Here is a 26,833-nt window from a genome sequence, read left to right on the forward strand (position 1 = left end):
AAATATTTCTCTTCTAATGTCAATGATCTTGTTTTTAGAGCAACGTCTAGTTGCAGAGAGATGATAGTTTGCTTAGAATAAAAACGTTTCAGATCATATATGTGACAGAGGACTTGAATGCATGACCGAGGAGGAGGCAGGAAGGAGGCAGAGGTCGCTGCAAGTATGATCAGTCAGTGTGGGAACAAAACAGACGAGGGGGGAGGGGGAGGAAGGGGGGCCCGGAACCTTGAGGTCAATAAAAAACGACAGTCAAAAACATGAAGGAGACTAAACTTGGCAGAGTCGGGCTGGATTAAAGGCTGGTAACAATAATACTGATGGAACAGAGACGTGCATTAAGACAAACTGGAAACAGACAAGACTGGAAAACCCACCGACATGGACTCAGTGAGCTGCGTCAGTCTGGGATGTCAAAGGTTTGACAGAACAGCAACTCATCCAGACGTCCAATGAGGGACATTAAAATCCTTTCTTGAAGAGGCCTTGAAAAGTGTTTTTAGCTAATAATTATGAATCTGGCTCCTTATCTGACACACTATCTTGGAGTATCTGTCTATTCGTCTGCAGTCTGTTCTTTTTATTCAATTTAGAATCAATATTTTTCACCTGTAAGTACCTGATCTACGATCAGGCTGGACTTCCTCTTTGTTTTCATTCATTCAATTCCAGTCAAAAAAATATGAAATGTGGGCGGCGATTTAGAGCGAGCCTTGATAATCGTTTCCCACTATCTGCCCTGTAGCTCTGCTGAATGCCTGTGCACAGAATGATTGTATTGACTGGATAAATGGAGTATAGTTTCTGGCTCGAGCGTTCACAGCAGGAGGGGACCTCAGAACTCTTTTTGTCTTGTGCCATTTTAATTATTAAATATTCGTGATTTTGCTGCAAGTCTTGTTCCAGGCCTTTCAGAATGTCTTCATCTAACAGTGAACAGGTTGTGGGCTTTTTTGTGTGGAGTTTGCATGTTCTCCCCGTGTGTGTGTGTTTCCTCTCACAGTCCATAAACACACACATCGGGTTCATTTGTGACCATAAATTTTCCCATGGTTGATGGGCTCTTATTTACTGTCTCCTTTTCTTTGATCATGAGAAGAAGGAACCTTGTTTTCAATCATCTGGTGCAACAGGACAAGTTCCTCCTCCTGAATAGAAGCGACACCTGGTGGCTGCTTTTAGTAACTGCAGGAGGAAATTCAGCAGCACCTATCAACCAGTTCTCTGACTTGTGTGTCTTCAGGCCCACATCTCTCAATCACTGCGTCTCCTCTGTATTTTCCAGAACAACCAAATGTCTTAAATTATATTATCATCACACACATTGAGAGATTTTATCTGCTGTGTTTTTCTTATGGAGGCTTCACAAAAGGAACGAGGCTCGCCGGTTGTTTTCGTTGTTTACTCAGAGGAAATCACACACAACAATGACAATTAAAAACAGACAGGATGAGGAAAGGATTACACTTTAATGGAAACCCACATGTGGTCTGCAGCCATGTTGAGGTAAAACTAACAGCAGTTTAGAGGGCTGGAAAAGCCACATGTTGCACCGGGAACACTCACATGAACAGAAAACAGCTCAATCTGGAGATGTACACACATTTGAATTCACTCATTTCACCTTGGGCACGTAGTATTTTAGAGTAAAAATTGCTCCTAATATAAACATCGTACAGCAGGACACACAGATAAATCACAGTTCATCAGCACGGTGAAATACGGTGACTTTAAAAACGACGGCATCTTCTTCCGTGTTTTTCTTCACACTGTCATTAGATTATTAGAAACAAACCGGGGTTGTTTTGGGGCATGAACCTGCTGGCAAGGAGAATTAAGGCCGTAAAAATCACAGCACAGCAGATGTGACTTAATCGTCACGCGAAAGATAAATGGGTGATGGCATTTCTTATCGCCGCAGGAGCGTGGCTGCTGCCAGTGTCCTCCTCTGGTGAAAACAGTGTGAATAAATAATGGAGGAACTTCAAAAGCCGGAGAAACGACACAACAGCCGTACCCAGGTTTCATTCACACGTAATGAGACGTTCTGAAGCTTCAACATTTGGATCTGTTTGGATTTTACTGCCATGTAATTGCTGGAAAATGTGCAGAGAGTGAGATTTTCTGCTACATTTTTGAGATAACATCAACTTTCAGCATCTGTTAGTTATGATTCCGAGAAGTGTTTGATTTCAGTCAAAGGGTTCATTTAAATTATCACATTTTTTTTTTGTGCAAAAAACTTCATTTAGGTGTGTCGATAAATACCATAGAAGAAATTGTGCAGCAGTTATAAAAGTATTGTGAAAATGTGGCATGTTCAGTATATCGCGCACATTAAAACGGCACCACAAAATAGAAAGTCCTCTCTGGTTCGGATCTGCTTGGCACTGTGGCTCTTTGGACATCGTTTCCCTCCCCTCCCTGCACGGTCTCCCCCGCGGACCGTCCTGAAAGCCACATCAGAGGCGGATCGTTCTCAGGAATCCCTCCGGTCGCCGCCATCTGCCCTCCCTCTCCTGCGGCTCACTCCCTCCTCCAGCGGTTCTTGGGTTTCTCTCCGCACCCGGGGCCCTCGCAGGTGCCGGGCAGGGGCGGCGGGGGCGCCGGCGCGGCGGCCTTGGGCGGGGCGGGCGCCTCCGTGTTCCTGCTGATGCTGCTGAGCAGGGCCGGGAGCTCGTGCGACACGGCCCTCTCGATCTTCTCCAGCAGGCAGCCGCCGGTCCAGCTGCAGTGGGACGACAGCTGCTTGAAGCCGGAGACGGGGTTGACCCCGAAGAAGTCCTGGTAGGCCTCCTTGTCGGGGAGGTCGAACTTGCTGACGTTGGTCTTGGCCAGGATGGACTTGAAGATGTAGTACTTGTCCGGGTCGTCCACGATGTCCCGGAAGACCTCGTAGGGGTCGCTGAACCAGCCCAGCTTGTCGTAGTAGGTCTGCAGGTAGCGGTCCACCAGCAGCGCGTGGATGCGCACGCGGATGCCGTGCTGCCGGATGAACGCGATCTTGTTCTCAAGCTGATTCTCAATCACCTGCGGGGAGAACAAGAGGAGAGAAGGCAGCGAAATAAAGGGAGATAGAGACGAAGGGTCTTTTCCACGCCTCGAACGCAGGAATTCAGGAAAATCTTTATCTCAGGTGTTGTTTACACCGACAATAAACACAATGTTGTAACCACAGCAACAGAAAGAATTAAAACATAAACAGTTCAAATTAAAAGTTTGCTGCTTGACAAACAACTTCTCTCTAAACTTTAGGGAAAAATATTTCTTAAAACCTTGAAATTTGCTCCATCGTCACTTTCGTCTCTCTCTAATCTGTGGTCATCCCCTTGTTTAATGTTTCCAGTTGTATCTCATGCTTTGGTTCTTTTCCCATCAGACTTGAATCTCTACGTCTTGTGAAGTTTAGGTGGAAGAAAGCAAAAACTGAAATAAGCTATGATGAAACATACAGATAGCTGAAAAGTCCCCCAAAAAACGAATGGTCAAATTAGAAAAAGGCAGTATTTGTCCAAAGATGAGAGAATTTAATGAGCCACAGCGATGGACATCATGTTATAGAATGAACTGTATGGGTTAAAATAGACGGACGATGAGGAGAAAATGCAAACAGGGTTGGAATAAATACTGTAATAATTAGTATAGTTGATAAATAATGATGATGAATGTTGAAATATAAAAATAAATTGATTCAAAGCAGTGATAGAAATGTTATTGCTCTCATATTTCCTAAGAGGAGAACTTAGATCAAAATTTAAAAACAAAACTACTATTTTCTGGACACAGACAGTGTGTTGAAGCTGAAAGTACCTGGTTGAGGTCCTCCAGCAGAGAGATCTCCTCCCTCATGAAGAGCTCCCGGCTGGTGTCCACGGCGTAGTCCTGAGGCCAGAAGGAGCTGACGTAGACGCGGGGGGGCTCAGTCACGTTGATCAGGGGGGCCATGCTCCAGAACAGGGCTCCGTAGACCCGCATCAGGTCCTGGTTGGAGAGGCTGTCGGCCTTGTTGAGGATGAGGCGTATCTGGGACTCGCGGCCCTTCATCTGCCTGAAGAGCATCTCCAGCTCTCCGCCCACGTCCAGCTTGGTGGGGTCGAAAACCAGGAAGATCAGGTCGGCCCGATCGATGAACCACTGGCACACCTCGTTGTACGGGTAGCCTGAGGGCCGGGAGGAAGGGTGGGATTAACAGAAAGTACAAGAACTTTAAAGTTCCTGACTTTTGTTTTGGTAATGCAGTATTTTTAAACTTTATTTGTTGGATAAAGTTTCTTGAAATATCAAATCATATAAAAATCGGAAGTAGTGCATTGCATAAAACAGGAATAAACATTTCCGATCATTTCTGAGGGCCACAAATATCACATCCTCGCCGCCAAGACACCATTTTGTTGCTGAATATTTCTTCCACAAGGATTTATTGTAACTGCGGTGGCCGATTTCATTAAAATGACTGATTGCATGTCTCTGATTTTAATCAGCATGCTTGCATTTGATATGTATCTCAGTCAGGCAGTAATTATGAGTGATTTCAACTGATAGCTGGTTCACATGTGCTGGAAAATTACCATCACATCTGAAACCAAGGCTTTTTAAAATGTGATCTGTGTTTGAAATGAGGCTCTTATATTATCATTCTGAATATTTTTTGCAGCTTCCTGGTGCATTTTTTTGGGTCATTGTAATAGAAGAGGGTCTGTTCCTGAAGGGTTTTCCGGAAAACTCTAATAACCACATCAAGAGAAGAAACTGAGGGTCATGAAGACTTCACGATCTGCTGCTCTGATGAGAGTTTCCCCCTCCTCTTCCAGCAGCCGTCACCTCTCTCCTGCTGCTTGCGGTTCTCGATGATGCCTGGCGTGTCCACGAAGGTGACCCTCTCCAGCAGCTTGTGGGGCATCTCGACGCCGACCAGCCGCTCCAGGAACCCCTGGCCAAACTTCTCCAGGGGCGAGAAGGACCTGGAGCTGTCCGCCGCCATGACGATGCCCTCTACGGAGCGGAACTTCTCGCCGTGCATGATGACGGTGTACTCGGAGGTGGTGGGCTCGGCGCCTGGCGGAGGGACGGCAGAGGGTGAGTTCACCGTCTCTCCCTGACAAGCTGAGGGTGGGGTTCGGACGGGGCAGACCTGTGTAGAGCTCCTGGGAGGTGCCATGAAGGCCCAGCAGGTAGTTGATCATTGAGGACTTTCCAACACTCCAGGGTCCCAAAAACAAGACCATCGGCTTGGAGGTGATCTCCCCGTCTGAGGGTTTCACAGTGGAGACAAACATGAAGAAAAATGATAAGAAGAGAAAAGATGACATTAATATGATTGAAATGTCTTTGCAGAACATCAAGACAGTTGGTGTTTCTGGTTTACTTCACCTTATTGATGCATTTTTAACTTGAAAATAATCTGAGAAGAAAACATTATATGCATGAAACCACTGCATTTAAAAAAAAAATATGTCTCATGCCTAAAGTAAACCATATTAAAGGTACAACTTACATAGCAGGATAGTGGCACTAAATAGCATTTTATGATCCTTGACAGAAATGAAATGTAAAATGAATCCAATTTAGAGAATTTTTAGGCTACAAATGGTGAAATATGCTTTTTCACAGATTATATCACATGTAAATAGCACATATGGATTCATATAAACACATATTTATATACATACACCTTAATTTAAAGGGTTAAACCAGACATTCAACACTTTAGAACACACTGAACTAAAACTTAAAGGCTGCATTTTTTTTTTTTTTTTTTTTGAACTACTGATATTCAGTCTTGGTTTGTTGAGCTGATCCATTACTTCCCTCTCCTGCTTCTGTCTGGAACACATGCTTGTCGTCAGCTCACTACTTATCTCCAAAGCTCTCAGCGAACACTTAATTTAAAACAGTCATGCTTCCTTGATTCTCCTGATATTTCTCATTTCTCACCTCAGTTATCCCCCATTGTACCATTTAGTGACATCTTCTGCCACACACACACACACACACACACACACACACACACACACACACACTGATTAAACTATGTACTTCTACAGTCCACCACAAGGTGTCCCAGAGCCACATGGCACACTGGAGACCTCCTCCTGCTGCTTAGCATAAAGACTGCTCTCTGTCCTCAAGTGCTGTGGAACAAAGTTGTAGGCGCCTGGCCTGCACGATGTTTCCTTTAAATTTCAGCAGACAGAGTCTTTATTGTGCTTTCTTGTGAGGCTGGTTGAAATAATGTCACATCCTGGCTCCATATTGCTCCTTAATTATGACTTCTTTTGGACCTCATGGTTTGTCTGCAGCTCCTTTTGCTCTATATGTTGAGCAGTGTGTTCGGATGATTATTAAATGCTGGTGAGTGGTTTTGGTGTGATTAAAAAATAAAGTTATGGTGAATGAACAATTATGGCTCCATGAATGACATTTAGCTGGAATCTGCACAGTAATCGCAGTCGCCGCAGAAGTATTTGCGTTCTTCTTTATTTTATTTGATGCGCTGCCAGAGTTGTGGCGTCTGACGTTGCAGCAGTTACGGAACGGCATTTAAAATGAAACATTTCACTGCCTTTTTGAGTTTACATTACATTGCATGACCTCCACTGCTGTCATGTTATAAACACTTGCAGAAGTTTGCTCTCCTGCAGCTCGGCTGGGCCTTTCACAGGGCTGACACTGTTTAGCATCCACAGGAAGCTGAGTTACCTGTGACTTCATGCTGCCGGAGCTCATTGTATCTGTAGGCGTCTTCCATTGGCTTGATGGCCTTGTGGTAGATGTTTAACAGTGTTTTCATGGCACCTGGGGAGATAAAAGCAGGAGGAAACGGGGCTGTAATAGCTGGGAAATAAAGGCAGGGATTCATTTTGGAGCAAGACTATTACAAACTCTCATGCTACCATTACTGATGACAGCGATGCTTCTGCTGTCCGTGATGAATTACCCTCGTAAAGTTTATTGAATGGCGCTGAAGTGATTAAGAAATTGGCTCGGCTGCGGCCCCGTCTGAAATGAACCAATCTGCTCCAGCAGAACAGAGCGGCCTTCATGCAGTTACACATTTACACTGATTAATCACCTGCCTCAAGACACACACACACACACAGACACACACTCTTACAGTACAAACGCATGGGCTGAGAAGCTTCAGACATCCTGAAGTAATTTTCAGAATAGTTTCGGCAAAAAGGACCCCGAAATTGTTTCTAACTTCCTTTCATTTGCATGCAAACATCTGTTTTTCCTTTCCACACAGAGTAGCTGTAAACATTCAGCTCCATTTTTATTTCAATACACGGCTTCAGGCATTTCCACTGCAAACGTCTGAAAGACATTTGAAACGGAGGGCTGCATAGCAATGTGCTCTCCTGAAAAAAAAAAAAAAATCACATTTGATCAGGACAATGCGTGCGTGTGTGTGTGTGTGTGTGTGTGTGTGTGTGTGTGTGTGTGTGTGTGTGTGTGTGTGTGTGTGTGTGTGTGTGTGTGTGTGTGTGTGTGTGTGTGTGCGTGCATGTGTGTGTGCAACAAATTACACATACTCACATGACTGTAATCTGGTTGTATTTTTAGATACTGGAGCTTTATGAGTATTTATTTCTTCATAGTCATTTTCTTCATGCTGAGCTGCACAGTGATGTGAGTACTCTCACATCAAGAGGTTTCCCAGTTCGAATCCTGTTGGGCTTGGGAGCCTTTCATTTTGAAGTTTGCATGTTCTCCCTATGTGTGTGTGTGTGTGAGTGTGTGTGTTCTTTGACTACTATGATTTCACCCACCATCAAAAAATGAGCATTTGAAGTTGACCGGTGGTTATAATTGTTCAGGTTTAGAGTGAAGATTGTGCAAACTTCACACAGGAAGTCCTGGCGTGGAATTTGGCCGTTTGATCAGTGTGTGTTACAGACCTGAGAACTCTGTCGAGGGTTCAGCGCCGGCCAGCTGCAGCGTGTCCTCGATGTGCGAGCGGTCCCTCGGCGCCGGGCCTGATGCTGGACTGTCTGTGATGTGATCGAAGGAACAAACCATCGGTCAACTGCTGATGAGCAAAACAACACGCCTTTACCTCGCCTGGCAAAGAAAAACCTCAAACACATGACCAGTAATGAGTTGTATAGTTGAATAAAACACAGCATCACTGAAGCCGTCAGCATGACGTGGTTATGTAATACCTGCTCAGCCAGGTGAAAGGTTTCCTGAGTGATCCTGTGAGTGATCAGACCATGTGGGGGAAGTTTAGCTTCCACAGTTGTGCATCGCGCCGTTGTCTCTCTATCTGTCTATTTTCGGTCTGTTTTATTTCTGTGGCAGAGGTTGTTGCTAATTCCTCTTTAGCTACACACAGTGTCATATTCTGGAGCTCTGGCATGTTCCAGACTGGAAGGGGGGAAGACGCAGACCTCTGCGGTCACTTCATGACCCTCTCAGTTAAACAGGCAGAGACTCAAGAGTCATCACAGTTTCTATTTGTTCTACGTCGGTAGAAACTTTATGACTTAGCTAATAGTGGTTTATATGTTGTATAGGTAGCACCCATGGCTTTAAAAAAATCCCTGAGAGCTTTATAGTTTATAATTAGCCTTCTGACATTAGAGATGAACATTTAAACTGTATTCAATCCTTTCAAGCTGTAATCAAAGTCACTTTGTGAACAAATATTTGGTTGATTTTATGTTTACAATCAGATTTCTTTTTTTGGGGGGGATAAATCTGAAAACCAATCAGATAAATGGTTCCCACAAAAACAGCAAATTTGAACACGCACAAAAAAGATACAGTGACAATAATAACTTAAAAAAAACATAATAATGTGAAACGAAACAGACGTGAGATCTGACACACTCCTGAATTTAACCAGTCCTCACATTAAATCTCATTTTGTATATCATCATATAATCTGAAACAAAGTTTTAAAATTAATAGTTACACATAAAAAAATAAAAGGTGTAATTGTTGCAAATTAGAAGTGGAAGACAATCAGTTTATGTATTTATCCGTTGTGCTGTCTGTCTGTCTGTCGGTGTTAATCTCCTCATCGAAGTCATTGCAGTGAAATGAATTAGTGCAGCTACTTTTAGGGGTCGACAAACGAAATGGGTGGGATCAGGGCAGGAGGTTGAATAAACCAGTTTATATCATGTTTTATAGCCGCTGTCAACACCCTGCCGTCGTATAACGACATGCTTCTTCAATAGGCAGCATCTGTTTTCTGAAGCCAAGACGTTAAATTGTTTCGGTGAAGACGTGAAAGTCTGATCGAGCTTCACTTTGTCAGACAGCAGCGAGTGAACAGGTGAAGTTGTTTTTGTTTTTTTACCTTTGGGTTTGGACTTTGCAGGCTTCTCTTCAGTCACCTCCTCCACCGTCTCCTCCTCGACGTCCTGGACTGCCGGAGCGGCCTCCTCTGCTACGTCCTCCACAACCGCCTCCTCCTCCTCCTCCGCCGCCGCCACAGGCTCTGGCTCTGGCTCCACAGGAATGACTTCAGGTTCCGGTTCAGGAATCACCTCTGGCTCCGGTTCTGGTTCAGCGATCGCCTCCGGCTCTGGTTCTGGTTCAGGGATCACCTCTGGTTCTGGTTCAGACTCAGGAATCTGCTCTGGCTCTGGTTCCGGCTCTACAATTACTTCAGGTTCTGGCTCGGGAATCGCCTCCGGTTCTGCAATGACTTCGGGTTCTGGTTCAGGGATCACCTCTGGCTCTGGCTCTGGATCCACTTCTGGTTCTGGTTCTGGTTCTGAAACCAGCTCAGACTGATCATCTGCTGCTGGCTCAGGTTCCTCCGTCTCTTCTGTTTCTGATTCCTCTGATTCAGGTTCCAGAAGTTCCTCTGGTTCTGGTTCTGGGTCTGATTCCCCCTCCTCTGCCTCAGCCACCTCCTCCTCCTCTGACTCCTCAGCAGGTTCCTCTCCAGCAGCAGCCTCCTCTTCTTCTGCCTCCACCTCAGTTACCTCCTCTTCCTCCTCTTCTTCTCCCTCTTCTACCTCTGCTGCTTCCTCCTCATCTGGAGGTGACTCTGCCTCCTCAGCTCCTTCTCCCTCCTCCTCTTCAGGCTCTGCCTCAGGTTCTTCCTCGGAGGTCACCTCTTCATTTCCCTCACCTTCTTCTTCCTCTTCTTCGCCCGCCACCTCCTCAGCGGCAGCATCATCTCCAGGCAGCAGGACTCCCTCCTCCTCCTCCTCCTCCTCCTCCTCCTCCTCTTGCTCTGATGAAGAGCTGGGCACGTCCTCCCCGGCCGCCGGGGGCTTGCAGGGCTGACACACGGCCCTCTCCGGAGCCGGGGTGTCGTTGGAGGAGCTCTGGCTGGCGTGTTCCTCCGGCGCGTCGCAGCCACATGAGAAGAGGTCGCCTTCCGGCTGCTGCAGCTGCAGCTGCACCAGAGGCTCGTCGTCCGGGGCGGAGGACTCCGGCAGCAGATCTGAGAAGAAGAAGAAGAAGAAGAAGAATGAAACATATGTAACTTCATCTAGCTGCGCCTGTCAAGCAGTCACCTTTATTTGCTGCGTCAGCACTCGACCTGCACTTAAGACCCAAAGCCAGAACAGAGCAGCTCACATGTTCAGCACCTCCCGGAGGTCACACTCAGATTTCAGCTCCTTGAATGGAGGCGGGGAGGAATGGACTATTTAAGGTTGACAAAGAGCGGACAGTTGTGTGGAGAATCCAGGAGAAGACAGCTGAGGGAGCCGCTTGGAGGAGAGGAAACTATTAATGTCATGGTGAAGATGCAGTGACCCTCTTTCTGTGAATCAACATAAAAAATGTGGGAAAGCTTTAATCTTCAGTTGAAAGGCCTTTATGTTGTTTGTTGTTCTATTTTCACCTTAATCCTGCTGCATTGATGCCATATTTTTTCCGTATTATCAGTTTAATATTTATCAATCCCAATCTCAAATATTAGATTTTTTACATCCATTCCAAAAACCCACAGTCTTTCGGGTTTAGTTTCTTCTTATGCTCTTAAACCACTGTATTTCCTTCAACAGGACATCAGCAGACGCCTCAGAGCGCGTTCGGGTCCGTAGACTTCGCTCAGCATGGCGCGGTACGTAACATACAGTGAGTGTGTCTCCTGGAGGATCCGTCAACAGGGGAGTCCCTCTCTGTTACACAACACACATGGACGCTGCATAGGTTTTACAACCGCAGCACACAAAGAGCACGAGGCCGCGACCTCCATTTAATTATAACCGGCTGCGAGGAGGCGCACGCAGCGGTACGCGGCGTGATGCGAGACTGCTCGACGTATGCGAGCGCCTCAGGTTACAGAGTGAGGGATGAAGACTAATAGGTGCGGGCAGCTGTCGGGGGGTTTAGACACACTCTGTAGTATTCTGTCATTTCGGATGAGATGTGGCGAGGAGCTGATGATCACGCCTTTATGAATGACTGCAACGCCGTCGCCTCATAGCAAGGCCATTCCTGGTGTTTGGCCAGGTGAGAGTTTGCATGTTCTCCCTGAGCAAACACCAGTTCTGTTGAGTCACTGTTACTGTATCGTCCCTCCCTCTTGGATTTTAAATGTTTTAAAGGTTTTTTTTCTGTAGCTACCAGCTGCTCTGTTTTTAATGTAACGTCTGTTTTAAATGAGGATGTGGAGGAAGTCGTGTAAAGCCAACGAGGGATCCATCAAACCAAGATCAGCTGTTTCTGAGCCGGGATACATTATATTTTGAGCTTGGATGAAGCACTTAATACTCATCCAGCTCTCCTGACTGACTCCAGCAGGACTCCATGTTCCCTCCTGCTCCCGCGCTGCGATCCGTGACGCTTTCTTCTCCCTATTTTAAGACCCTGAATCACACTTCAAACAGTTTTGCTCTCTTGATGTTGCTTGTCACCTCTGGTACTGGGGAGCTTTGTTAGCTTAGCACCTCGTGAGGCGGCTGTCAGCATTAGCTACCAGAGAATATCGGGTTTATAATCCCACGCTTCCTCGCTGTGTGCAAAGATGAAGACATTCTAGCTCTGTAATTGTCAGTAAAACTTGATATTAGCAGATGCCAGAGTAAAATCCTGGGACACCGTGTTGCACATTGTACTGAGTCCCATCAGCCACATGACTGTTTGACCTGTCCGTCTTGGTTATAGGGAACAAATCCTACATATGAATTTTAATTTCCGAGATTCATTGATAGGAGGCGATGCTGTTACTGCACATGTCTGTCCGCTGTCCAGCGTCCATCCTGATCTCAGGCAAAACGTGTTTCAGCCTGACTTAAGTGTACCGTAGGTGTCAGTAATTGAGTGAATCAAATGAGAGTGAAGGGTAACAGGAGGAGGGGATGCTGGGACACTGCTCCAGAGAGAGATTTGGAAGTTGTCCAGAGATGCACTGCTGCAACATTGTCTGCACTGGAACACTGACAGAGTGAGAGAACACTCCAAATCTCCAAATAAATAGTTACAAATAACAGAGTTGAACCTTAATCACCTTTCATCTGTTCAATCTTCATGATTCACATGTCATCACAAAATCACTGTCGCTGTAACAGTTTCTGAAGTTTCAGCAAGTTTGGGACAAGTTTCCAGGATGTTGTCTGTACCGAGTCTGCTCTCTTAGATCACTGTTTTAGCATCAGCTGCCTCATTTATCCAAAAACTGACTCAACAGAATGTTAAGATCAACATGAATTATGCTTCCATTACAAATTAGTTAGGTGTGTGTATTAGCTGTCTGTCTGCCTGTAGTTTATTTCCACTGTTCTTTCTGTTAATAATATTTTTCATTGAGTAATTAATGAATTGATCAATTACAGCCGATGCAATGTGCAACAACAAAACCGTACAATGTACACACTGACAAATGCAGTGTGTTAAACAATAATAGTAACAGTAATTTCTCAAATCAGTACATTTATTGGTGTGCAACACATTCTTTGTAACTTGCACATCAATTATCTTTGCCAAGTTTGATTCATCGTGTATGTATTTTGTAACTAGCTCAATGCAATTAAGAAAAGCTTAATGTGCACATTTCCAGGATCAGTGAAGAACAGAAAGAAAAAAGAAGTCATCACAGCTCCTCCTGTAGAGTGACACGAATGTTAGAGTTATGATTCATTCAGAAGTTGTTGAGATATTTCAGTCTGATGATCCAAACAAGAAGCAGCTAAACGTTCACTTCCTTCAGCTGAGACAAGAGTAGAAAACAGCCTAATTTATTCTCCTCTTTCTTTGTCAATTCTGACAGGAACCATGTGAGAAATGTCTGTGGTGAGTGTCCTCGTGTTTAGCATCTCGTGTTTTCCTCTCCTGCTTTCATCATCTTAATTCTGTTAACATTAATTTGATTTGGCTGCTGCTGGCAGCGTGGACAGCAGAAAATGATATTCCGCTTTATCTACAGTCTTCTGCCTCCTGCATTAATCGTGTGAGTGTCAGTCGATTAAAACCGGATGTTACATGTGTGAGAGAGAGGAGCAACATGGTCTCTAAATGATCATGTTAAAATATTGACAAAAATCCAAATGTGAACTTGCAGTGATTTTGTCAGAATATAAAGCAGCTTTAAAATGATTATTGTATTGCGTATTAACCGAATGAAAATGAAGTGTTAATTGTTTTTATAATTTATTCCATTTGTTACCTTTGTTTGACCCTCGTCTCTATTAATTATAATTTATTCACAAAACGTCATTAAATTAGTGTTTGGTAGATTATTCCTTTGTTTTAAAAATACTTCTTGGCAGTAAATCTCATAGCACTGGAAACACAGGCCAAAATAGAAATAATAGCAAAGGAATTCTACTTGTAGAGAAGATTTGCAATTTTCTTTTTAATTTTTGAGCACGACTTACATACTCTGCTGCTCATCCCACAAATGCATGTTGCTTTGAAATGTGAACTTAAGGAAGTCATTAGGCTTTTCAACGGAATAAGTTCAGATTTACACATAGTTTCACCTTTAAATGGAGCTTTTATCATCTGGACTTCACTGTAAAACTTTTCAGCTCATGGCTTGAAAAATACATATTAAAAAAACAACACTGTTTTGAGTAGAATAAAATATTCCATCCTGGGTTTGTCATCAGCATGCATCTCATTTATCCCTGAGTTTTTTCTCAGGCAATTATTAAACTTTCAGGTGCATGTATTATTGAGGTTTTGGCGCAGTGTGCTGCCCTGTCAGAGCCTGTGCGGCGGTTCCTCGCTCCCAGCTGCTGCTGCTGCTGCAGCTTGGGGCCTGCAGGGCTCTGCGTTGCGGGGACGGAGTGGGACAGGTGCCTGGGAGCCGGACGCTGCTCCTTGCAGACCGAAATAGTCCCACAATGAGTCAGAGGGTGAAAAGAAGGATGGATAATTCCACTCCTATTTTCAGGAGGGCTGACGCTCGCCTCCTCCCTGCGATTGTCATGAGGTCGACTCCGCCGCACTGCTGCTCGCAGTCCCTGCAGCCGTGTGGCTCAGTAGAATCAATCCCTGCATTTGGACTGATAGATTGAGATTTACTGCTGAAAAGAAACAGCAGATAGTTTGTATTCCTGCTGCTGTCGTTAGTTTTAACTTAGTTTCGAGCTGATGAAGTAACTCTAAGCAGGACAGCTGCGGTGCCACTGTGCTGTGGTCCTCCGTGTCCTCTGCCCGGCTGCTTGTTTTAGCCGGGACATCCCCTGGACATGGCCCGTGCTGACTGGAATGACAGATTAGCAGCTCCGCAGACAGACTCTCCGCAGGCGAGGCGAAGCTTTACGCAGACATTAAGCGCCGGGCCGACTTTAGCCGCAGACACAGAGTCCTCTCGCGCCCATGTCTGATTTTATAATGGGCCTGTAATTGCATGCAAGAGCACCTAAATGAGTCCTCACATGTGAGTGTGTGCAGGATCCGTGTGCATTCCTGACCGATGTCTCCGGGACCAGCGCTATTGGTGAACACAGTATCCGGTAACGACTTTGTCTGGTGCCTGACACCTGACTACAGCGGCTCCGAGGGGCCGAGCCAGCCCGTGCAAGGACAGACAAGGGTACGGTTCGCCTCAGCTTTAAGACAGACGGACAGGTCGAGTCACAACCTCCAAGAGCAACACACGGCACGGCTGTAGTCTGCTTTATATGGCCTGAACAGCAGACCTGTGAAATGTCAGCAGCTCTGACAGTCGACGTGAAGGAGATCCAACAAATGATTCCAGCTGGTTCGAGCAGAGACTGTGGCTCTCTGTATCTGATCCAAGTGGCTCAGTCATTGTGTTTCAGGACGGCTTCCATCCACCGGAGTCCCACCTCAGCTCTGACATTTCTGCAGCAGCTCACGGCAACTTTAACTCAGCCTTAACCCAACAACAGCCCAAATATGCAACAACAAAATGAGGGAAAATCACAGTTCAGACTCACAGCACTGCACACGATATGCTCAGACACCAAATGCATTCAGCTGCAGCATATCAGCGTTTCCGTTTCCTGACTGGCTGGACGCGTCCAGCTCAGGGCTCCTAAACACTGCGGGTCAGACGCGGGTTCGAGTCCTGCACCATACCTGCTGCAGACAGCACCAGGACGGACAGCAAGCAGCACACACACACCACGGGCTTCATCTTGGCTGCCAGGGGCCTCCCTCTCATCTCGGCCTGCTATATATACCCCTCCGGGGCTGAAGGTCAGAGGGCACGCCAGTGGAGGTGGGGCACAGCAGCTGCAGCCACGGCCGCCATTGTGTGCCGGAGCAGCTGCGAGCGCCGATCAGGAATCCCGGGAGGAGAAAGAAGCAGGAAACCGAGTATGTAGCCTGATTTAAAGGAGAGGAAAGAGGCTCTTTACACTCTTTAGAGGCAGGGGGTTTTACAGTGTAGAGTGGGACGCCACTGGGAGGCGCCAGAGAGAACCAGGGGGTGCAGCAACAGGAGAGATCTGGAGGTCAGGGGAAGACTTTTCTTTTTGATCTTCAAAATTAGGTAATAAATCATGACCGATCAATCAAAACAGTTTCCACTGCTCGGTGCATAAAAGCATAAATCCCCTCAGCAGTTTTTTCCCTCACAGAGACGAGGGTGTTAAATCTGAGCTGGCTTGAAGGAATGAAGAAACGGTGCAAAACGTGTGTACACGCATTTGTTTTATGATTCTGAGTTGTGGTCATTTTACTTCTTTCTTTTCCATGATTTTCTGCCTATTTGACTGCTTTTAGTCTCTATGTAGTATTTTTTTCTGTATTCCTCTGGTCCTTCTGTGTCTGTTTTAGATCATTTGTTGTGTCTTTGTGATTTTTGTCATCTCTTTCAGCCTGTTTTGTAGACACTGATGTTGTTCTGGTGTTTCTGGAGTTCGTGCTCCGTCTCTGTGACCCTCTCGTGGGTGTCTACGGCGTTTTGTGTCCCTTTCTGATATTTAATGTCACTTTGAGGCTGTTTCACACGATTTCTTGGTCCATTTGCTTTTATTTTGTGTTTTATTGTGGTTCTTTTTTGTGTTCTTTTACCCACTGTATTTGTTTTTTAATGTATGTGTGACAGTTTGGTCTATTTTTAGTTATTTGGTATCTTTCTGTGGTTCTTGTCTTGTCTCAGAAGACGTATTACATCTTCTTTGGCTGTTTTACATGATTTTCAATTGACGATTTGTGGTCCTTTGGCTTAATTCTGTGATCCTAATTCTAATGCAAAATACTTTCCTGGCTGTTTTGTAACTCTGCGCTTCTTCCATAACCTTTGATTTGTATATTACTGGTTATCGAGTGTGTTTTTATTCTTTTTTTGCTATCACGTTTGTGTCCTCTTTGGGAGTAGATCTCCTCCCTTTCTGGTAATTTCCGAGTGTTCATGCATCTTTCTGTGGTTCTTGTTCCGTTTGTGTTGCAATATCACAAAATCTGTTGTTAGTTCTTCACTTTTGGTAATTTGACATCTCGTTTTTCCTGTTTCACATTTTCAGTTTTTTGTCTTGTCACATATTTTAGTTGTCTTAAGTCGTTTTAATGTTTTTGTGTTTTGTATTTTTGTTGATTTAAACCCATTAAGACTATATTCTCTGTTCACACTACTGTGATCTGTGCGTTTTTACAAAAAAAAAGATTAATAAGTTCCATTTCTAATGTTCCTGCCAAACAAGGACTCACTGTCGCCACCTGGTGGACACAACAAACTGGACATGAAGTGGAGCAACACAGGTGTGTAATAAAAAAGTACAAATTTTATTTTTTTTCATCTTTACAAAGGCCTGTTTACCCAAGTTTTTTTTTCTTTTATAAACAAAATATAACAGCTTCTCATCGCCCTGGACAGAAAAAAAAAAGAACAGAACAAAACTGAAATCACACAAAATATATATAAAAAAAGCTTGTCACTGGGAAAAAAAAAAAGCAAGTCAAGAAAGACAAATGAAGACATAAGAGCAGAACATGGACAGACGTTAAAATGCGTCTCGGCAAAGAGCTTACGAAAAAAATAAATGACAAAAAAAAAAAAAGCAAAAAAATCTTCCTCAAAATGGACTCAGGCAGTACAGAACAGCAAGTGCTTCATATCAAACATGTCAAATTCCACCAAAAAGACAGCAGTGCTGCAGCACGACGTACAGAAAAACATTTAGGAGTGCCGCGTTTCCTGACAAACGGCGAGCCGAAGCCGCGGCTCCACGTTTATCAGCACAACACCCAAACCCTCAAAGCAAATATGACCCCCCCCCCCACCTCCCCTCCCCTCCCCCCACCCCCCATGGCTGGAATGAAGAGACTAATCTAACCAAAACCGACACGAACCCGGTCAACAGTGTCCACAAGACGGTGTCAGTGAACGCATCGGCGGTGTGTTCATGGAAAAAAAAAAAAAAACAAAAACAAAAAAACAAAAAACAGACAGAAAACCTGCGAAGAGTAAACAAAAGGTAATAAGAAAAGCCTGCTTCAAGGAAAGAAAATAAACAGCAATTAGTCAAAATGCATTCGGTTGGCAACAGATCAAACGACAGATACACATCCAAGTAAAAGGAATGTTTACAGCATCGAGCGGAGACAGGAGAGGCTCGCAGCAGGGGTTTCCAGTCTCGATCCCGGGAGGAAAGCAGACGCAACTCGACACGAGGCGGACAGACTTGACACACACCGGGTGGAAATGAAGGTTTTGTGTGTGTGTTGGAGACGTGTCTCCAGCCTCTCAAACACTTATTTTCTTCACTTTTTTTCTCGTATATTGTAACGCACTGAAACAAACACCGGCTGATCATTACATGCAGTTCGAATCTTTCGCTTCCTTTCCAAAGCGGCGACATTCAGAGTTCACTGAAAGCTGCTTATTGATGACTTTTCCTTTTTTTCGTATGTTTTTTTTTTTGTGTGTGTGCAATAAATCACTTTTTTTTTTTTCTGAGCAACTCTGAATTACCGGAATGACAAACATCGTTTGTGAGAGAAATAAAGAATCAGGCACACTCTGAAGAGACGTGACGGGCTGTGACGGTGTGTGAAGGGATTTGGCCTCAGTCCACTGCTCACCAGCAGAGCACCAGGTTGACAAAGAGCACCTTGCAAGTAGAGACTACATTCTTTGATACGAGCATGTCAAGTTTTTCTCTAGACATATACATACATATATATCTACATATATGTACGGCAGGCGTTGTGTACACACCCATCAACAACGGTGCATAGAGTACTTCACCTCATGAGCAAATGACACCAACACAAATGAGACAGGAGATGGAATTGCATAAATACCAAAAAACGCTAGTGCATAGTCACTGAAATCAACAAACCAAGACCAGGAGAAAGGCTGAAGTCTTTGGAGGAGCGCTGGGAGCGCCCCACCCAACACCCCCCCCCCACCTCCGCCCGCCGCCGCCACCACCAACGCCATACTGACACATCAATCGCACGCCTGGGTTTCAGGTTCTCGGCCTCGCTTCCCAGATTATCAAACGCAAATCAAATCTGATCAGAATTAATATCAAAAACGCTTTATTTTTTTGTCTGTGACGGGTAAAAAGTGGTGCACTCACGCAGCTGGGAAAGTTAATAACCCGCCATGTGTAATCCATCGACGACGCTTCAGATCGATACGCACTTCAGTTCTACACATCATCAACCAACTAGTGTTGATCAGAGTGGAGAAAGAAGCTTCAATTATTCCAAAGCGCATCACTTTAAAAAAAAACAACAGATTTCTGCTGTAGTCACATGTGGCATTAAATCTGCTTTCCAGAAGCAGGCGGGAAGCTGAAACTCATGTGTGGGACCGAAGGCGTCCGGTGAAAACCTGACAAGCCTCCACTTTGTTAATCTCAATATAACAAAAAGAAAGAAGAAAAAAAAAAAAGTTCACCTTCAGCATTCAGTAACCCTGATGCAAAGCAACGACAAAAAAAAAAAAAAAACTCTATGGACATTGTTCAACAGCTTATTTTAAAATGGGCTTATAAATTTGTTTTTCAAGTAAATCTGGATTGAAGTGAGAAATTACCGAATTGTTGACATTTACGTTAGAGCTTAAGTCGGATCTAATGTCCACTGGAGAAAAAAAAAAAAAAAAAAAACTGGGAAAGAAACAACTTCACATCAAAATTTTAAAATTAAGAGCTGCTTGTTTTTGTGTGTGTGTGTTTCCTTACATTCAACTCTCCAATATACAGACTCCATCATTTCGTTGTAATACTGTCAGCGTGCCGGTGACACACGGAGACGAACGGTGGACAGACGCTTCCAGCTTTTTTTTTTTTTTTTTACTTTTTTTCTTTTTTAACACGAGGAGACCGTTGAAAGGTTTCAAGTAGCCACAGATCGGCTCTGATATTAAAAAAAAAAAAACAGCCTCGTCTGACCATCCTATGTTTTCAATATTCAGAGATCTTACAGTACGAGACTGACACAGAGCTTAACCACTGGATTTAGTTTGGATAATGCCAAAGAAAGATGCTTTTTGTTTGTTTTTTATATTTTTTAAGTGAGAAGTAGTCAAAGCTCCTGGAGGGAATCTTACAGTGAGAAGGTTTTCTAAGTGTTTCTGTGTTGACGGTGAGTTCCTGGGCTCGGCCGGCTCAGTTCATGTCCTCCCCCTCTGTGTCCGTGTCTGTGTCCGAGCAGGCGGTGTCCATGGCGATGTGGGCGGGGCTAACGATGACGGCTCGTCTCTGCTCCTCCTCGGCGCTGGCTCTTCTCTCCTGAGTGCGCTCGATGTGCTGGATGGCCTGACGGGGCGGGAGGGAAACACGTCAGAACAATTCTGGTCTTTGATTCGGAGCGATGACAGATTCAAGCGAATTAAAAAAAGGTGGGAACCTGAACGATGGTGTCCAGGTTCTGCCTGGACGTGGACACGGTGCTGCTGTGGACAGACGGGCTCATGGTCACCACGGTGACGTGATGGTGAGCGTGCTGGGTGAGCGCCGGAGCCGGGACGATGACCGTGGGGTGGTGGGTGGGGGCGGGAGGAGTGGGCGGAGCCAGCACCTGCAGGACAGACGACAGTTAAAATGGAGCAGAGAAGTTATTTCATGTTCCCCGACTTCCTGGTAACTAAGTTCCACTACTGCAATGTTCAACATTTGACTTTGTAAATGTACAAACTGCGTCCTGGTTTAACTCAATGAATTTGATGCTCTCAGGCCACCAGAATCGAAAACAAACTGTTGATAATGCTTTCGGAGATCACTCCGTTTAATCTGGAGGCTGTGGGGGACAGATAAGGGAGTGTTTTTGTTTTTAAAGCCTCCTGTTCGTCTTCGCTAAGCTGAGATGTCCGCATTGGGATTATTTCAGCAGTCCGGGTCTGAGAGTCTGGCTTCACGTGAAGAAAAGCGGCAGCAGAGCAGTGTTTTTATACAATCAGTGCCTCCTGTCAGGTTTTTGCTGACGTGAGCGCGCAGGGTTTCTGACCTGTGGACTGTGTGTTTGCCGGTCAGCGGCGTGGATCTGCTGAAGCCGTAAAAGCGTCTGGCTCTGGATGAGCGCCTGCTCCTCCTCCACCTGCTGGGTGATCACCTTCAGACGCTCCGGGTAGAGCTGGGTGTCCAGAGAACGCACCTGAACACAGCGACAGAGACACGAGGCTCAGCACGCAACAGCTCTCTATCTAGGTCTGTTAAAAACATTCAAGGGGCGATTTTATTTATCTTTAATGACTTCAAACGATGTCTTCGTATTATAGTTCTAATAAAGCTGACTGAACACGGAGTGAGCTGATTAAAGTTCTCCTCCCCTCGTGCTCGCCCTCCCCTCCCAACGACTCCTTCAGGTTCCTGTTTGTCTTCACCATCTGTTCAGTGTGAACCTGCCCTGCAGGTAAATCCAGGATGCGAGTTCAACAGGAAGTCTCTCATTCAGCCAGACGCCAGTCAACAACGCCGCCGCCCGGGTTTCAGGACTAACCTTCTGACTGGCTTCATGTTTTTGGACTTTTTGGCGTCATAATGCAGCCTCGGGGACAATTAATGACCTTTGATTTTAAACGAACGCTTTATTCGGGCGATACTCTGAATAACCTCCCGGTCTCCTCACCTGGTCCTCCAGCTGCATCCGAGCCGAGCGCTCCTTGTCCAGTTGCTGCCGCAGCTCCAGCATCTCCCTCCTCAGCTCCTCCACCTTCTCCTCCTCCAGCGTGTCCGGAGACCCGATCCCTTCATCCTTCTCCTCCGCCCGCCTCCTCTTGGGCGACGAGCCGTTGAACTCCTGGAGTGAAATCGTTATTTAGAACGCGACGTGAGAACAGAACCTGAACGAGAAGCAGCCTATCTGGGAGGAATTAAACAATACAAAAAGGTCGACTTTGAACAAATAATGAGCGCGTAAACAAAATATCAGGGGAAGGCCCCGTTTGGTCCACAGATGTGGCACATGTTCGCTCTGACCACACACGCTTTGCACAAAGCCTGCAGCTACCAAAGACAGAATGGCAGCGAGCCTCTGCGTCAGTCTGCGTCCGGCCTTTCCATTATTATGACGATAACTTTGACTTCAGGACTACTTTCTCCCACATGTGACGCTGCAACAATGCCGGTTAATTACAGGTGAACACAGGTTCGGCTTCAATGGGAAGCTTTTGATGTTGCTGTTCACACTGAGGTGAGCAGCACCTGCATGCAAACAAGTTCGACAAACAAGCCGGAACAAGTAGGGATCAGTGAAACGCTGCTGGGCTAGCTTTCCTTTTAACTCGTTCACAGCAGGCCGATTTGATCCAATGAACCCCTCGACTAAATCTGTTACTTAGATGGACGCGTCTCGAAGCACCAAGACACCAACATCTTCGCCTTAAGTGCTGCAAAGCGTCTGGTCACCCACAGCAGCATTCACAATGACATCCAGCCAAACGCCACTCCGGTCTGGACTGAATGAACTCATTCACACGCCGACAACAAACCGGGTTTCTGTGATGGGAAATCTAACGACCGCACCGACTTCAAAAAGCCGACATGGGAGATAAAAGAGGCGGGGAGCGAAACGAGGGGCGTTTTAAGACTCTTCGTAAACAAAGGGGAACCGGAGCTACCTGAGAAGACACGAAACCACAGACACTAATCCTCCCGCTGAAAACTGGAAGGGGTTACAAACGCACGGCCCGCGGGGCTCGACCCGGCCGTGCAAAGACGACGCAAAACTGCTCCTGATGCGTCCACCGGGTTTTCGTTTCCATGTAGTCACCTGGATGAAGCGCTTCAGCTGGTTGTTCTGCGCCAGGAGCTGCGTCTTCTCCTGCTCCAGGGTGAAGATGTAGTCCGCCGTCTGCTGCAAGATGGCCGCCTGGCACACACGAGAGCAAAAGATTAACTCCTGGCGCACGCAGCGGAGCGGGAAGGAAACTAAAACCGAACAGGAGGCCAACACATGACGGTCTGAACTCTACGGCGCGGATTCGCATGCCGGCGGCACCTTGCTGAGCTTCTCGCCGTCTGTGTGTGGCAGGAGTGTTTTCAGGGACTGGAATCCAGCGTTGATGCTCTGCATGCGCCGGCGCTCGTTGCTGTTGGCGATTTCACGCCGGATTCGCCTCTCCTGGTCCTGGGCCGTCTCCGGACTCAGGGGGATGTTGGCCAGGCTGAAAGAGCAGAAAAGAGAGAGGAGTGAGAACAATTTGGTCCTCGGCCTCTTTCCGACGAGGAAGTCTGGGTTTCTTTTGATTCAACATCTGCAGAATTGTCATAAAAAGTGCAATGAGTGACGATAACTTTAACTTTCAGTGTTTTTCACCGCACTGTGAAGCTTGTGTTAAGAAAAAAAAAAAAAAAACAAAAAAAAACCATGTGTCACATTTATCGATTGTGGTCTGTGATTGGACAGACTTCTTTTTGGTATTTTTATAAAGTGTCTTTTATGAGAAGCACTTACGCCAAATCCCAGCAGGTTTAACCCGCCTTACCCTCACATTTCTTCCCAATGAGTGTTAATTAATGACAGTCTGATAACACAAGCAAACATGAAAAAAAAAAAAAAACAAAAAACCCCTCAATCTTGACATGAAACATACGCAGTGTCCAGCAAGTCATATTATGGAACCGCTGCTTTATTTTTGTTTTTAAACTAAACACATATTGTGAGCAGTAGAACTCGATTGTCTAAACCAGATGTGACGAGTTCTGTAAAGAAAATCCAATGAGAAATGAATCCAGTTTAGGAATATTTTAAACCTATAATGGTAAAACGCATGATTTTGATCAGTTTTGCACTTTGCAAAAATGTGACCTTACATAGATTTCCCATATTGATTGAGTTTGTATTAAAGAAATCAGGAAACCTTTTGCACGCTGGCTTTCTTATCGCACCACGATGGGAAAACTCTGCAGGTCCAGGTTAAAATAAAACCAAGCAACAATAAAACCTTCAACTCTAAAGCTTTAATCCTTGGACCTGGAGGCCTCGACCTCTTCACATTCCTCAGTGTAGATGTGCGGAGGTCTCCAAGTTTGTCTGAACTTGGCGGCTCACTGGCTCAGATGTTGCGGTGGCAAAACCATCTCCGTCATATTTACTCAGGGGGAGAAATAGGTGAACCATTAAGGATGAAGACAGCCAAACAAACCTGAAGAACCCGATGAGGGCGGTGGGAGGAGATGGGGGGGTCGGGTAGAAGACGGCTCTTAAGCTGATGGACAACTGAGCCACTTATAATCCCAACATCCCAAACACCTTTTTAATTTGAGTTTAGGATCAAACTTTCCTGAAAACTGAACATGCCGAGTAAATGTGACTGTAAGTAAACATATCCCCACTGCACTGATAATGTGTTATTGTCCCTTTATCTACTTCAGGCATACATTGTGATAATTTACCCTCTCTCTGATTAGAAGCTGTTTCCATAAATGAAACATTTGTTAACATTTTTCTTCAAAAAACATCATCCAACTTCATGTTGTGTGCAACAAAGCTTAACTGAACACACTGACGCACTTATACATTACTCACAAAAAAATCTGTATATTAAAAAAAAGAAATAGTTACATTTTGGACGCAAGAATACAATAAATGAACTGTTGCCAGTTTAACAATGTATCATTTTGCTGAAATGATACACTGAAATGAAGACAATGTACTTTATTCTGTTTTTCTGCCACTAACAAATGAAGAACAAAATAAACACATACAGGTGGTCGCAGATTCACTCACTTTTTTTAAGGTCTTCATAAACACTGGGCTCTTTCAGATAATCACTAAAGCTGCTTTATTATATAAATTGCTGCATTTTAGGACTCCTCTGTACTGACCACAGCAGCATAACTTTGTGTGACTCACAACAAATAATCTCCACTGAAAACAGTGGATTATAAGGCACATTCACATATATGTTATCTACTGATTTCTTTAAGTTCTACCTTAGGAATCAATACAAAAACAATATTTCCCAGATGTTTTCTATTTTATTAAGGAATCGTGACAAATTGGGTAGTAAAATCTTTCAAACTTGTTATTTAAATGCAAAAACGGGGGAAAAAAATTGCCAATTCAATAATGTATTTGTTTTACGCGCGCACACACGCGCACACACACCAGCTGTTCCGGGGCGCTGCAGTACCCTCGCTCGGCCGCTGGGGCGGCGCATGTGCCTCCGCAAGCACCAGCAGCAGGCCCCCTGGCAGCATGGAGAACAATGCTTTCCACGTTTAGCACCGAGCTAGCAGTCAGCTAATCAGCTGCTGCGCACAAACACACACCTGGCTTCGCTGTAATGCTCATTAAACGACCTGCTTCCGCTCAACAAGCGGCCACAAGCGATTCTAAGTCGGCCAAAATACGCCAAGCGTGGTCGGGAAGAGAGTGCGCAGTGGGAGCTAGACGACATAGCTATGCTAAGCTAATTTTAGCACACAACACAACGACGGCTGCAGCTAGAGGCGGCGCATAAAACACGCACATACTGAGGCCGAAATGCGGTTTCACGCACGATAATGTAACGCCACAACAGCGTGACTGGATGTAGCTGTGTTTTGTCAATGATTGAAAGCGCTACATGTAAATATGCCGTTACAAACATGTGATTCAGTGAGTAGCAGCGCAGCGGCGGGGAACACGTTAACTACCACGTGGTTGGTGTTCAAGTGGAAGCCAAAGTATCGATTTCACCCCGCTTATTTACATATTTCTCAACCAAATAACCGCAAACGTGCCCGATGCGGAGCGGGGGACACCTCGGCGGGGTAATGTATGCCTTAAAAGCCGGGGGGAGGCGCGCGCTCAGTTTATTCTAGCCGCCGGCGGCTACAACTGGCACGACGCGCAGCTAATTTCCAGCAGCACGCTCGTGCTGCCAGGACATGGCAGCGAGGCTAACGGCTAGCACCTAGCATGCTGCGTGCAGGCAGGCTGCACCGCGCGCACACACACCGACACGCGTTTCAGACACACGAAAGACTTATCTGCGTCTCCACGCGGGCCGAGAGCCGCGGTCACACACCTGCACAGACCCCCGATCACATCCTTCTCCGTCTTCTTGAACTGCTGTAAGGACGAAATCTTCTCAGTCGGCATCATGAAATATTCCATGCTTCTGGAGTCCCGTGTTTTCTTGTTTTCTTCTCCCTCCACTCGCTCCTCTCGCTTAAACCCGCGGCTTTCTTTCCTCCTCTTCGCTCCTCAGCGCTGCATAATCCACCGACACAGCCTCGGAAACGGTGAATGCGATGAAGAGTGTTTTCGGATGAAAAATAAAAAGTAAATTCAGCCTGTGTTGCTTTACACAGCTGATGGGGTTCCCTCCAGTGTGTGCGTGTGGCTTCTTGCCTCCGCCTACTACGAGTTTGTGTGCGTGTGTGTGTGTGCAGCTGATCCGTGTGAGGCGGGAAACAGCTGGTTGGAATCAGAGCTCGTTTTCCGGAAAGCAGAACAAACAGCAGCCAAAAGACTCACACAGAAAGAAAGCAGCAAACCCGCAAGAAGCGAACAAAATATCTATATATCTATCTAATAATAGGAAACATAAAATATGAATTTAAGAATATAAATTATAGTAACCTGTTTAAGTTCTACCTTTCATGGTGGAAACGAGATTATACATATATTACAATAAAAAGCCATCTTTTTGCCCTTTTACTGCTTTTTTTAACAATACTTTCATTCTTTTGATAGGAACAAACGAATAAAAGGAAAAAATAAAACATGTTGAGACTTATGTCCTGTGGTGCTCATGTTTCTAACATTATTTGATTCAGTCAGAAGACAAAGCACTTCAGGAAAGGCGGTTGGCCTTTGGAAGGAAATGTCTCAGTTTGTAGTTATATTTTTGCACAGCAGAGGGCGACATTTCACCGTGGTCTTTTCAGAGTCTCAAGTTTGCATAGAATGGAACAGAATAGAAATGTTTCCATTATTCCCAGAAGGAAATTCTCTATCTTTGAATTCTTTACATCATTTACAACACTAATTAACTTATACTATTTAGTTAAGACTGAAAATGCTTATACAGTAAAGTAATCCAATAAAAATAAAC

The 26,833-nt window shown here is 45.2% G+C and overlaps 2 protein-coding genes across 3 annotated transcripts; both read right to left on the reverse strand.

Annotated features, from left to right (window-relative positions):
* Positions 1–1,418: 1,418 nt before the first annotated feature.
* Positions 1,419–15,553, reverse strand: LOC115389713 (sarcalumenin). The gene is made up of 9 exons (XM_030093238.1): positions 15,469–15,553; positions 9,936–10,411; positions 9,311–9,686; positions 7,902–7,994; positions 6,700–6,795; positions 5,132–5,248; positions 4,822–5,055; positions 3,811–4,160; positions 1,419–3,030 (listed from the first exon to the last, which is right to left on the reverse strand). The coding sequence occupies exons 1-9, from the start codon at positions 15,551–15,553 to the stop codon at positions 2,527–2,529; spliced, it is 2,331 nt and encodes a 776-aa protein (XP_029949098.1). The 3' UTR covers positions 1,419–2,526.
* On the reverse strand, positions 9,609–26,141 carry LOC115389710 (transcription factor AP-4-like). 2 transcript variants are annotated; one of them, XR_003931626.1, is made up of 8 exons: positions 25,802–26,141; positions 22,786–22,951; positions 22,558–22,656; positions 21,415–21,585; positions 20,794–20,940; positions 20,197–20,367; positions 19,727–20,105; positions 9,609–9,619 (listed from the first exon to the last, which is right to left on the reverse strand). XR_003931626.1 is itself a non-coding variant. In XM_030093235.1 (7 exons), the coding sequence occupies exons 1-7, from the start codon at positions 25,888–25,890 to the stop codon at positions 19,956–19,958; spliced, it is 993 nt and encodes a 330-aa protein (XP_029949095.1). In that variant the 5' UTR covers positions 25,891–26,141; the 3' UTR covers positions 19,501–19,955. The 2 variants fall into 2 exon arrangements, 1 of the variants encoding a protein (XP_029949095.1); XM_030093235.1 differs by lacking the exon at positions 9,609–9,619 and having other exon boundaries at positions 19,501–20,105.
* Positions 26,142–26,833: the final 692 nt, after the last annotated feature.

Source organism: Salarias fasciatus, chromosome 6 (genome assembly GCF_902148845.1).
Source record: "Salarias fasciatus chromosome 6, fSalaFa1.1, whole genome shotgun sequence".
NCBI lineage: Eukaryota > Metazoa > Chordata > Actinopteri > Blenniiformes > Blenniidae > Salarias > Salarias fasciatus.

Bases quoted from the DNA above. Each gene is read 5' to 3' on its own strand.
- LOC115389710 (XM_030093235.1), bottom strand. From the start codon at position 25,890: ATGGAATATTTCATGATGCCGACTGAGAAGATTTCGTCCTTACAGCAG. The intron at 22,952-25,801 runs GTGTGTGACCGC...CTGCTCTTTCAG, and splicing joins GTGATCGGGGGTCTGTGCAG to CCTGGCCAACATCCCCCTGA. The intron at 20,941-21,414 runs GTGAGGAGACCG...CGCTGTGTTCAG, and splicing joins GGATGCAGCTGGAGGACCAG to GTGCGTTCTCTGGACACCCA.
- LOC115389713 (XM_030093238.1), bottom strand. From the start codon at position 15,553: ATGAGAGGGAGGCCCCTGGCAGCCAAGATGAAGCCCGTGGTGTGTGTG. The intron at 10,412-15,468 runs GTATGGTGCAGG...TCTTCTTCTCAG, and splicing joins CCTGGTGCTGTCTGCAGCAG to ATCTGCTGCCGGAGTCCTCC. The intron at 5,249-6,699 runs GTAACTCAGCTT...TGAAACCCTCAG, and splicing joins CCGGCAGCATGAAGTCACAG to ACGGGGAGATCACCTCCAAG.